Source organism: Erythrolamprus reginae, chromosome 2 (genome assembly GCF_031021105.1).
Source record: "Erythrolamprus reginae isolate rEryReg1 chromosome 2, rEryReg1.hap1, whole genome shotgun sequence".
In the NCBI taxonomy this organism is placed as follows: domain Eukaryota; kingdom Metazoa; phylum Chordata; class Lepidosauria; order Squamata; family Dipsadidae; genus Erythrolamprus; species Erythrolamprus reginae.
Genome location: NC_091951.1, coordinates 191,714,898 through 191,728,383, shown reverse-complemented (window position 1 = coordinate 191,728,383; position 13,486 = coordinate 191,714,898). Strand labels below are relative to the sequence as shown.

Sequence of the window (13,486 nt, the reverse complement as noted above, 5' to 3'; positions counted from 1 at the left end):
AACAAGTAGGTTCTGCATTATTTACAAAGTCTTTTGATCTCAGAGGAGGAGAAAGCAAACTCAAAGGCTGTTAGTGGTTTTTTGGCTCCTTTTATTCAAATTTCTCATTCTTTTCATCCCAAATTGCAGAGTTTAAAGTTGCCAGCCTAGGTGAATTGGCTGATTAAGTAGGCTCTGAGCTTTATAGGTCTATTTAACCAACCAACAACAAATAGCATTTTTTTCCCTCCAGTAGAGATGCACAACATTTGTGATCATACAGAAGAAAACAGATAGCTTCTCTACGGGAAATGCTCAGCGCAGTGGTGCCCTGCAGAGTTTAAATATTGGAAGCAATTATTTAGTGGGCTCAGTGGAAATGTGAATGCTTGCTATGCTGTGTCTGCTGGAAATGTGGTTGGCTTACCTGAATGGTCTTATCTGTGTGCTGTGGGGAGAGTCCAAGTAAGCAATTGGTTAACTTCCTCGGTTGCCATGGGGACTGAGTTAATTAATTAAACACGCCCTCTCTGGTCCACTGGCTGTAATGATCCAGTTTTCAGTTGAAGGTACATCCATCCAAGTCAAAACAAAAATCCAGAAAACCAACGACCCTGGGCCAAGAAGCCAGGGTGAGTTTGGATTCTCCCTGCAGTGCACAGAGAAGACTGTTCAGGTAAGCCAACATCACTTCTCCTGTGATCTGCTAAGGAGAGTCCAAGCAATGGGATAGATCCAAGCTTAAGTCTCCTGGGTGGGAGAAGGCCAGTCCAGGGGAGCAGAAGTGGAGCAGATCTTCTGAAGAAACTGCTGTCCAAAAGCCACCTCAGCCAAGGCAAACATGTCTAGTTTGTAATGCTTGACAAATGGCGAACGAGTCGTCCAAGTGGCCACCCGAGAGATTTCTTCAATAGATGGTTGCTGAAGTGGCTGCACTATGGGTGGAATATGCCGTTATCCTACTGGGGACTGGACTGGACTGCCCTTGCAGGCCAGGGTGATGCAGGCCTTCAGTCATTTGCTGATAGTTTGGGGTAAGACCTTGTAACCCTATGGAGGCCTGCTGAAAGGTGACAAACAATGCCCCGGTTTTCCGGAAAGCCGTCTGGCGAATGAATATAGATCCGTAGAGCCCAACGTATGCCAATGATGTTCCAATGGTTGACTCGGGCTGGGGCAAAAGTTTGGAAAGATCATCTCCTGGGCCCAGTGGAACCCGGAATTCACTTTAGGTAGAAAGGAGGGATCCAGGAGCAGAACGACCCTATCCGGATGAAATTGGTAAAGGTCATGACGCACCAAGAGCATGGCCAACTCCGAAATTCTCCTGGTCAAAGTAATGTTGACCAAAAAAGCCATCTTGAAAGTCAGGAACCAGAGCATAACCGTTCTCAATGGCTGGAAGGGAGAAGATGTGAGAGCCTGCAGGATCAGCAAAAGATCCCAGGAAGGATATCTATAGACAACCTGGGGTCTCAAATTAACGGCTCCTCTCAGAAACTCCTTGACGGCAGGATGGTAGTACAGAGACCGCGGGTTTCTTGAGTCAACCATCAACAAGGTTGCAACCTATCAGCGGAGTGTGTCAGGAGCCAAACCTTCCTTAAATCCCACCTGCAAGAAGTCCAAAATTTGTGGAATCAACACAGTGGGTCCCAATGGGATTGGGTAAAAAATTGGCAATAGGCCGACCAGGTCGCATTGTAGATGCACTTGGTGGAGTCACAACAGGAAGCCTGGATGGTGACGATTACCTCATCAGAAAATCTGTTGTCCCAGAGAAGGACTCCCTCAAGTGCCAGTCGGTCAGACGCAGCATTGAGGGTCGGGATGTAGAAGAAGCAGATCATGCTGTTGGGAATTTTCCAAGGGCAAGACACCAATAATTCCACCAGATCCACAAACCAAGGGCATCATGGCCAATGTGGGGCAAACAAAAGCAGTTCCACCTGCTCTTTGAGCATCTTCAAAACCATCTTCGGAATGAGAGGAAAAGGAAGAAAGGCTACAGGGGGCCCGGGACAGCATAGGGCATTAAATCCTTCTGTGCTCTGCGCTGGGAACCGGGAGAAGCATCTTGGTAGTTGTATGTTGTGTTCTATCGCAAACAAATCCATCAATGGTTAACCAAACATTCCGGCCAGAATCTTGAACAGCCCATGGTCCAAGCACTACTTCACTGGATCCACAGTGGAACGGATGAGCCAGTCCACTTGCACATTTGAGGCACTCAAGATGTGTTCTGCCTAAAAGATTTCACATACAACTCTGCCCACAGGCCGATCCTCTCCTGGATCTTGTGCCTCCCTGGCAGTTGATGTGGGACCTGGCTGCCACATTGTCAGTCAGGACCAGAACCTGGGCGTCAGTCACCAGCTGCTCCAAATGTAGCTACCTAGCTACATAGCTACCTAGATTGGCAAGAGTGCTGCTCTGGGACAGTGATTCCTATCAGAAATCTGGGTAAGTATATGAGCAACACTGTCCCCAGATCCCTGGAGCTAGCACTCACCCCAGGTTATCAGAAGGTAAAGCAGTAAGCGGCTAGAACAAGCAAGCACAATATCAGCAGTTTCCCAAATCAAAAATGCCAATAAAATGGCAGAGAGCAGTTGTGTGGGAGAATTTACCTCCAAAAATGGCCACCGGCACTAAAAGGAGCCAAAACCTGCAAGAACAGCCAAACAAAATGGCCACCATGAGGAAATCTGCCCAGCAACAAGCAGAACTTACAGGAAATGACTCCGATGTAACCAAAATGGCCACTGCCAGTCACAGAGCCAAAGTGAGTCAAACTCACCACACTGCTCGCTCCATTTTAAAGTGGAAATGCTGATTCACTAAAAGGCACAAAGCTTGTTTGCAAGAAAGTCAGGAAAAATGGAGAAGACTTGCCTTTGTCTACTGCCGCTTCTCTATGTTTAGCCCCTCGAGGCAGCGACTCGGCTGCCTCAGCTGATCAGCGGTGGCGGTTCTCACCAGCGAACCAGCTAACCTGCACACACACTGGCAGCAACTTCAAAGGTATCCTTTTAATATCAGGAGAGTCCAAGCATGAACTTCAACAATGCAAGGTATTAGAGCTCAGAAAAACATGTCCCTTTTTGAAGTGACTGATTTTGAAAAATGGATCATCACAACCAGAGGAGCAGAGAGGGCGTTTTTAATTAATTAACTCAGTCCCCATGGCAACCGAGGAAGTTAACCCATTGCTTGCTTGGACTCTCTTTAGCAGCACACAGGAGAACACGGTGTTCTCCAAGAAAGCAAACTCTGATAAACATACCTTCACGTGATTTCCCCATATATAATACCAGTCTTAGACTGTCGAGTGCCAAAGAAAATGTGATCACAGGAACACCCAATACTGGGTGATATATAGTATAATTATTTTAGGCAATCTGAAGAAAACTGAACTGAAAGACATCAAATATATTGCACAAGCTTCAAGGATTATTAAAACATTTTACTAATTCACTTTTTAAAATTGTTAAGAAGTGTCTCTTTATTAATTTATTGGCATCATCCAGGTACTTGGAATTTTGCAAAAGAACAGGTGTGACTGGAACCTAAGATTGTCTTACCTCTAGATAACATTTTCTTGGGGGCCTTCTCTTTGTTTTTCTCTTTTTCTTCTTTTTCGGAACCATCTTTTGCAGATTTGTCATCTTCCTTGTCAGATGGGCAACTGATGTGCAAATGTATGATATCCTAACGACAGGACAAAAGCTGTATTTGCTGATGCTTTGCAATCAACAGAAGCTGGAAGCATCGTATGATCAACTTTTTGGATCTAGGAAGGAATTTTACTTTGGGTCAGGTTGGCCATCAATCACTGAAGATTCTGGCCTACCCTTCTCCATGTGGCTAAGTTCTCATCTGAGTGTGAGTTTCTATAGATAATATATATGTGGAATTATTATTTTTTGTGTGCTATCAATGTTCCCCACTTATGAGGCCAACAGTACATACACTAAAAAATACTGATTTGATTTGAACAGAAGGCTAGACTAGGCAGGTTGTTCTGTCCCTGTTTTTCCTTGCAGGAGGGGAGAAAATGTGATATTTCACACTAAGAGAACACTAAATTCTGCTTAGGGAGCCAACCAATAAATGATCAATTAGGTGTGACAATGGAAGGTTTTTCCAGATCAGATAGGTTAATAATCTAGTGGATTTTGCACTAATATTTTCTAAGCATAGCTCACTTGCTTGAATAATCTACAATAATCTGGTGGGTTGGTAAATCCCCTCCAGCATGTGCCACAATTCTTGGTTTTGGCTTATTATTATAGTGTCCTATACCTACAGCACCGTACCTGAACTATAATGGTTTACTATATGGATCATCGTGTGTATCATTTTCTCCACAGATTGCTGTTCTACAGGTAGGAAAGATTCAATATGCAGATATTACTAGATGATTAAAAGTTCTTATTGTATCCTGAAAGTTCTCCTTAAGCCACTCTTTGTGATGCAGTTGTCTGTCCTAATCATGCTATGTAATACAGGCTCTCTTAATAAAGGGCCCAGAACATGGACTCATACATATGGCAGTCTGTAATCAGACCATTGGAGATTACTGATATGCCAATGGTATATCAATATCACTTTTAATACATTTTAACTTGGCTATCACATTGTCACCAGATGCTATTGGTTCAGACAAGTTTTTATCAAGATGCCTTACCTTAATCTAGGGCAGAAAAAATTAATGCTGAAAGGGATTCTCTAAACACACACACACCTCCCACCAGCAGAAAGGGGTATTTATGTACTTGTTATTTGGCTTACTTGAGTTTCCAAAGGCCCATCCACAAAGGGACTAGAGGACTCTTCACATACAGCCAGGCTCCTCACTAATTTCAATTTCGAATTTGACTGAAACAAACAAACACACAAACACTTCTGAAGTTAAGATGCAGGTGACTACAGCCTCCTTTTGATGTGTCATGGACCTGTCACCTACTAGTAATTAAGGTAGCATTGCTTTCATTAGAAAGATTGATTCTTTTTTTTTCTTTTTTCTTTTGCCCAAGGAGCAATACAAAGGGTGTCAACTCCATCAACATTAGTAACCACATAACTGGGACAAATTTCCTCTCTTGCCATCTTAGATGGGATCCCATTATATATGATAATTTGCCACTCCATCTGATCTCAAGTTTCTACACCAGCCTACATGACAAACAAATATGTGATTTGGCCTTCTCAGTTGCAAATTCATTATATAATATCTCTCCCCACCCCCCCCACCCCCCAATAAAAGTAAGTAATAAGTAAGTAGATTCTTCCTGCCCTAATTCCAAACCTACCATTCCACAACTGGCACCTTATATGCAGTGGTGGGATTCAAATAATTTAACAACCGGTTCAAGTTGCCTGTTGTGGGAGGCGTAGCCCATCCCCGTCCTCCAGCTCCACTGCACATGTGGGACGAGCCTCCCGCGATGGCCAACCTGACCCTGGGCGAACCTATTGTTAAATTAAACACCACCATCACCCTGTGAACATTGGTTGCTGCGCTGCACTTCAGTGGAAAAACAGGCAACGGAGCAGCCGGCACAAGGGAAAGAGGAGGAACAGGGAGAAGAAAGAGAGAAAGTGGCCTTCTCCTTCCCTTGTGCTGGCTACTCCATTGCTCTTTTCTCTATTGCAGCACAGCCCTGCGCCCAAGATCCACTTTGATAGTGGAGGGTAAATTAACAATCGCTTCGCCCAAACCAGTGCGAACCAGCTGAAACCCACCACTGATTACATGTACAGTGGTACCTCGACACACGAGTTTAATTTGTGCCAGAGCCGACCTCGTATGTCGATCAATTCGTATCTCGAACCAATGCATTTAGATTTGGCTTTTCGCCCGGAGATAACTGGAAAAAATGGAATTCTTGCACCACCTAGTGGACGCTTGGCTCGTATCCCGAATTTAAGCTCGTATGTAGAACAGAAATTTTGCTTGCCTCTCTGCTCGTAACTTGGAATACTCGCATGTGGAGCAGCTCGTATCTAGAGGTACTACTGTACTTTCAACAAGCCTAGCTACTCTGGGTGGTTTGCCAGGGTCATTCAAAAATATGCTAAAAATAAAGCTGTGTTGCAAACCAGTTGAAGAATATGTTGTGAGAGGAAAGGGTGATGTCCACAAAATTTTACACAAGACAAGCCCACATGGTGAAATATGGATTCTTGAGAATGTATTGTACACAATTTCATAGAAATAAATTCAACTGTAAGAACTACTAGTTGGAGGCTGTAGTAATATAAAGAATATTAGAAGCATTCATGACAAATGCCTAAAAGACCAAGCTTTAATTCAGTAATGATTCACTGTCAAAATTATTTTTCTTTGTAAATAATAAATTCTGAGTTGAACCAACAAGATAAAAACTCTGGGCTGTACCAATTCAGCACAGAGTGGTGGAAAAGTATGAATGAATTCTCCATCGCAACCAAAGAAGGAAAGAAAACCCAGCGTGTGGTTAACAAGCATGCCAGACAAAATTACGATCTTGGCTTTCCTCACAGTGTGGCATTCCTCTATATACAGAAGGGGGGGGAAATAGATGGGAAAGATTTAATAATGGGCCATTCCATCACCACCCTAACTTATTGTATGCTACAGAACAACTGAAACATAGCTAAAGCAAACGAGATTCAAAAGCCAGAGCTAGGAAAAAATTTAACATGGCTTCCAGAAGGTGGATAATTTTCATCATGCTTTTTCAAAAATAGTCTGCTCTTTGGTTGTTCTGTAGCCACAGAGAGAACAAGGCCCTAGCCTCCCACCTTGAGATGGCCGGATAAAGTGCATGTGAGCTATTCAAAGACACACCTGAAAAATCCTTATGAGATCTAGGAACAAAATGCAATAGCTGTGGCATTCTGAGCCTTGAAATTGGTTATGAACTCACATTCAGAAGTACAGTGATACCTTGTCTTACAAACTTAATTGGTTCCAGGATGAGGTTCTTAAGGTGAAAAGTTTGTAAGACGAAACAAAGTTTCCCATAGGAATCAATGGGAAAGTGATTAATGCGTGCAAGCCCAAAATTCACCCTTTTGCCAGCCGAAGCGCCCGTTTTTGCGCTGCTGAGATTCCCATGAGACTCCCCTCCATGGGAAACCCCACCTCCGGAGTTCCGTTGCCAGCGAAGCGCTCGTTTTTGCGATGCTGAGATTCCCCTGCTGGGATTCCCCTGCAGCATCACAAAAACACGGAAGTCCGGAGGTGGGGTTTCCCATGGAGGGGAGCCTCAGGGGAATCCCAGCAGCGCAAAAACGGGTGCTTTGCTGGCAATGGAAGTCCAGAGGCGGGGCATCCCAGTGGCGGCAGTGGCTTTGTAAGGTGAAAATAGTTTGTAAGAAGAGGCAAAAAAATCTTAAACCCCTGGTTTGTATCTCGAAAAGTTTGTATGACAAGGCGTTCGTAAGACGAGGTATCACTGTACTGGATCTGGTACCCTGTTAGGAAGGCTGGGACTCAGAACTAAGGATGGAAACAGGTTTAGTGTCACATCATCATCTTCTGAATTATAATGATCATGCAGCATAGAAAAGATAACACCAGCAATCTCTTACCTTAGCTCTTTTTCTAGCATGTCCGTGATTGGATGTTCTCCTCTGTTTAAGAAAAAATAGACGGGAGTAAGAAGAAGGCAAAAAGTTATTCTGTGCATTATTTACATATGCTCAGATACATGCTACGAAAGGAATGAATATGTTATTGCATTGATTGACTTGTTTAACTAAGGAGGGAACTACAACTACGTTTATAAAAGATTAGCTTCCAAAAAGTCAGCAAAAAGTTGTTTTTTAAAAAAAAAAATTTTTTATTGAATTTTCAAAAGGACAAACAAGGACATACAACACTTAACATTTAAGGAGCTACCATTGCTCCGCTTATCGTAGAAGTCTAACTAATACAAAAATATAAAAAATCCTAACTGTAATCAGATCAAAGCAGAAATGCCACACATGTAAGTTACATTCTTATTAAATTTAACTCTATATTTTTAATATTAAACTTATTAATTAAATTTCTTCATATTAAAATATCCTATGCTTATACAAAAGAAAAAGAAAAAAGTTATTAGTGATACTATTTATTATTTCATTCTATATTATAATTAATTGTTAGTACCATTTTTACAATTCCACCAATCATATACTTTATCCCATATTTTATAATATCAGCAAAAAGTTTTTTATAGACTTTTTGCTGACTTTTCTTTTATAAGAATTTTTGCTGAAAATAGAGAAAAATGAATTGATTTCATGATTAGTTAATTTTTAAAAATTGTGTGAAGAGGGGGACTATGATATGCAATAGGCTCACAAAAGCCTACAATTACTGCACTATTATCTATATTTTATATTCTATATTTTGGTTTGGCCATCTAGGAGACATTATGTCCAATTACCTGAGATTCTTGCCGTACACCACTCTCCTCCCCATCCTTCTCGGGCTCCTCTTTGCTTGGCGACCTGGATAAATATTTGGTTTTGTTCAAAGATTCCTCAACCAATCTCTTTTCTGATTCTTTCATTATCTCCAGTGTCTCCTGTGCGGTGTTGCTGTTAGACATCTTCAGCACAGTAGAGTGTTAGTGATGGATACCTGCAAGCAGAAGGAGAATTGGAACTTGTTTATTTTTAACATAACTCTATTATTTATAATATTTCCTCTTTTTTGCCTCTTGTTTAATTGAGGCTTTCCCAAAATAAGGCTTTGTTGCTTCTTAAGTCATTAAATATCTACAGATTATTCTTTATATTATTGGAGATATACTACAGATCAATTCATACCTGTTGCAGTTGGAAAGAACATCCAGTGTTCCTTCTCTACTCAGTTTTTCGCAAAACAGTCCCCAAGTAACTGTTCTTTTTCATAGAGCAATATATTATTATTAATTTTTTTTATTTTCCCCACAACAGTAGCCCTATGAGGTGGGTTGAGCTAAGAGAGAGTAACTGGTCCAAAGTCACAGGACAATAGGCTAGTTTTCCATCCACATTACCATATAGCTAATTGATAAGATATTTTCTTCAATATCTATGTCAGAATTACAATGAACCTTCCCTAAAGGTAAAAGAGAATTAAAAGAACAAAAGAGTTTCCTCAAGCTTAAAGGGGGGGGGGGGCTGGCTGCACATTATAGCAATTAGTGTTTTGATTAGGAAAAGCAAAATGAAATAAAAGAGGGAATTCCACATGATTAAGTATATGACTTTAGGAAAGCAGGCATATAAAGATTGAATCCAGATCTCCCAGAATTGCTATTCTTCCTGGAGGAATTTACCACTGCATTTAAATTACAAAACAACCTTTCATTTAAACAAAAAACAAAAAAAGTGTTTCTGCAAGTAGTTCACTAAGTCACCTTCAAGAGCTAGCAGCATCTTCTCAAACAGGCATCATGGGGATCTGAATTCAGGTGAACTGAACACACTCAAAACCGTAGAAATGGTGGTAGACTTTAGGAGAAACCCTTCCACCCTTCCACCTCTCACAATACTAGACAACACAGTATCAACAGTAGAGACCTTCAAATTTCTAGGTTCTATCATATCTCAAGACCTAAAATGGTCACCTAACATCAAAAACATCATCAAAAAAGCACAACAAAGAATGTTCTTTCTGCGCCAGCTCAGGAAGCTCAAACTGCCCAAGGAGCTGCTGATACAGTTCTACAGAAGAATCATTGAGTCTGTCATCTGCACCTCTATAACTGTCTGGTTTGGTGCTGCAACCCAACAGCACCGACACAGACTTCAGAGGACAATCAGAACTGCAGAAAAAGCAATTGCTGCCAACCTGCCTTCCATTGAGGACCTATATACTGCACGAGTCAAAAAGAGGACAGGGAAAATATTTACTGACCCCTCACATCCTGGACACAAACTGTTTCAACTTCTACTCTCAAATCGTCGCTACAGAGCACTACACAGCAAGACAACTAGACACAAGAACAGTTTTTTTCCAAACGCCATCACTCTACTAAACAAATAATTCCCTCAGCACTGTCAGACTTTCTACTAAATCTGCACTTCTATTCTACTAGTTTTTCTCATTATTCCTATCACCCATTTCCTCCCATGTTGACTGTATGACTGTAACTTGTTGCTTATATCCTAAGATTTTTATTAATATTGCTTCTTCATTGCTTATTTGACCCCATGACAATCATTAAGTGTCGTACCATATGATTCTTGACAAATGTATATTTTATTTTATGTACGTTGAGAGCATATGCACCAAGACAAATTCCTTGTGTGTCCAATCACACTTGGCCAATAAAATTATATTCTATTCTATTTTGCATTTAACCAGCTGAAAGGGAAGCAAAGGCATCTAGAAGTGCTTCCCATTTTTTGTCAAGTTTTATTAGTGCTGCTGAGACTCCCACCCTCCCCTTTGTCAACAGGCTATTTTAACAAGATGCAAAAATAGAAAAGAAAAGAACATTGCTAATTTAGTGCAAGATTGGGAATGTGGCTAGTCTTATAGAAATTCAGCTGAACAGGAATGCTGGTTTAAGTGCTGTGCCTTGCCAAATCTAGAGCGTGCATTTTGAGGACTATTGGTATCAAATAATTTGGAAACAGAAAGTAAAAGCCCTAGAGCTGTGATGGCGAACCTGTGGCACATGTGCCACAGGTGGCACGCGGAGCCATATTGGAGGGCACACGAGATGTTGACCTATGTCAGCTCTACCGCACATGTGTGCACTGGCCAGCTTATTTTCAGCCTTGGGGAAGGCAGCTTCATCCTCCAGACCAGACCTGGGCAAGGGGCAGCCCATGGGCCGTAACCAGCCCGCCCGCTATCTGTGACCGGTCCGCAGAGGTCGGGGTCCGCTCCAGTGCGAGGATGAAAGAGCTCAACGCGTCTGACGGGGCTCCTCCGGTTCCTGCTTTCCTGATGAATCATGAGGAAAGCAGGAACCAGAGGAGTCCCGGCAGACCCGGTGAGCTCTTTCATCCTCGCACTGGAATGGACCCCAACCTCCTACCAAGAGCGGCCGAGCACCGAAACCACGCAAACACTCCAGCGCAGTGACTGTGGTGCACAGTGTTGCCGTAAAACAAACAATTATGTCTGTAGGTATGATTGGTTTCTTAAATTAGGGTGTTTAAATTAACTTAAATTATTGGATTTTTTATATTGTTTTATTGTTGTTGTTAGCCACCCGGAGTCTACGGAGAGGGGCGGCATACAAATCTGATAGATTAGATAGTTAGATAGATAGATAGAGAGAGAGAGAGAAAGAGAGAGAGAGAGAGAGAGAGAGAGAGACAGACAGACAGACAGACAGACAGACAGACAGACAGACAAATAAATAATGGGGCTGTAGAGTGGGTCTGGGTGTTTAGGTCAGGCCAGGGTCTGGGTCTTTGGAGTGGTCAGCGCCGAAAAAATCTCCTAACTGTGAGCAGTACAGGAGTGGTTCACAAATACCACGGGCTTCCTCCCCTGTCCCCTGCAGCCTGTCTTTTAAAAACTAACATGATATCTTGACCTCAAATAGCAAGTTTTTCCAAACACTGTTAAAGTTAACAATTTTCTAAAGTGAACAATCACAAGCTGGTTGCAGTTCATCATCTCATCATTAAATAATGATGTAACTAGGTCCTCCCTATTTTCATTGTACTGTAAATCTTTGCATTGTTTAACATACTGTTTGTTTATGAAAAGGTAGCACATGTATACTATATACAGTATTGGGTAGAACTGAGTTAGTTATATTAGTCCGGCCCTCTAAAACCATCCCAATTTCTCATGCGGACCCATGGCAAAATTAATTGCCCACCGCTGCTCCAGACGCTTCAGAGAAGCTTTGCCCATCCAACGGATAAACCAGAAGTTCAGAAAACGCACTTCCAGTTTGCTGTTGTGCTGTTTTTTGCACTTCAGAGAGTTCAGGGAAGCTTCATGGGCCAATTGGAAGCATAGTTCCCTCTAAGCTGAGCAGTGAGCAATCGCTCACTTAAAAATCATCATCTACTCAGAGTTTTCCAAACCTGCCCAGAAGCCGAGAGGGAACGAGTGAGAGGGAAGGAGAGAGAGAGGAAGAGAGAGAAACAGATAGAAAAAAGAGAGGAAGGAAAAGAGAAAGAAAAAGAATGGCAGTAAGGAAGAGAGAAAGAAAATCAAAATCTAGTTTGAAACTAGCTCAGAAGCTAGTTATAGACACACAGTACAGTATTTTATTTTGAAATTCTCTGAGGCAAAACTGGGTGGGTTTTTTATTTGTTTGTTTGTTTGTTTGTTTATTTATTATTTCTGTGCTGCCCAGTCGCGAAGGGACTGCCGCTCAGACACTATACTTTTCCGCCCACCCCAAAAAACAGAGGGAACACTGATTGGAAGTGTGTTTTCTGAATTTACTGTTTGCCCGTTGGGCTGTTTTTTCATGCCCCAGGCTTCAGGGGCAGCGGGGGGGTGTACATGCATAGTAGTAGGAAAGGGGTGTGGGCACATGCATGCTAGCACACCCACACACACCCTTTTGGGACACGAACCAAAAAAGGTTCGCCATCACTGCCCTAGAGTGTGTTCATCGACTCATTTTATTAAGCAACTGCCAAGTCTCAACAGAAAAGCAGTCAAAGCCTGCAAAGATTTATTGAATGTTGGCTGTAGGTTGCATTTCCTAATACAGGCAGACTAATTCCAAAGTAATTTCTCTTTAATTTGTAGTGCTGTAGTGCATCAAACATACATTATTGCTGATTTTACAGCCAGCGGCCTTGGTAATTGCCCACGTGGAAGCCAGAAGGGTGATTTTCAGACTATTGTTACTCAAATGGGGAGGAGAGGGAAGAACGGTTGGTTCATTCTTATAATGGGTTAAGAAAGCAAGGTTTCCTGACAAACTGGGGGAGAGAGCCATGCTGACAAACTGGGGGAGAGAGCCATTTCTACATATTGTAGGGTAACTCACTTTCCTGCCAACATTAGGTATTTAAAAGTAAATATCAATACAGTCCAAACTTGACTGTAAAAAATATGACTTCAGTAACCGAGTTGTCGAAGCATGGAACTCATTATCAGACTTCATAGTGTCATCCCCAAACCCCCAACTATTTACCCTTAGATTATCTACGGTTGACCTATCCAGATTCCTAAGAGGTCAGTAAGGGGCGAGTACAAGTGCACTAGAGTGCCTTCCGTCCCCTGTCCTATTGCTCTCCTATATCTCCTATACCTTTCTTCTATTTCTATATCTCTTCTTCTATTCTTTCATTGATATGTTCTATTACTATATCTTCTTTTCTATTATTTCTAAGCTATATTTTACTATGAGTATCTCCTCTATAACCTTCATCATGTATTTTACTATGTGTATATAGATATATACCCACTAAAACCCTCATTGTGTATTGGACAAAATAGATAGATAGATAGATAGATAGATAGATAGATAGATAGATAGATAGATAGATAGATAGATAGATAGGGAGACAGATAGATAGATAGATAGATAGATAGATAGATAGATAG

The 13,486-nt window shown here is 41.8% G+C and overlaps 1 protein-coding gene across 21 annotated transcripts in view; it reads right to left on the bottom strand.

Moving 5' to 3' along the window:
* Window positions 1-13,486, bottom strand: part of R3HDM2 (R3H domain containing 2) — a 246,597-nt gene that overhangs the window by 89,899 nt on the left and 143,212 nt on the right. For all 21 annotated transcript variants that reach the window (XM_070740945.1, XM_070740946.1, XM_070740959.1 and 18 more), the window contains 4 exons: window positions 8,403-8,599; window positions 7,561-7,602; window positions 4,774-4,860; window positions 3,564-3,690 (listed from right to left, as the gene is read on the bottom strand). In XM_070740945.1, the coding sequence (XP_070597046.1) occupies window positions 3,564-3,690; window positions 4,774-4,860; window positions 7,561-7,602; window positions 8,403-8,567 (421 nt within the window). In that variant the 5' untranslated portion in view covers window positions 8,568-8,599. The remainder of the gene's footprint in view (window positions 1-3,563; window positions 3,691-4,773; window positions 4,861-7,560; window positions 7,603-8,402; window positions 8,600-13,486) is intronic.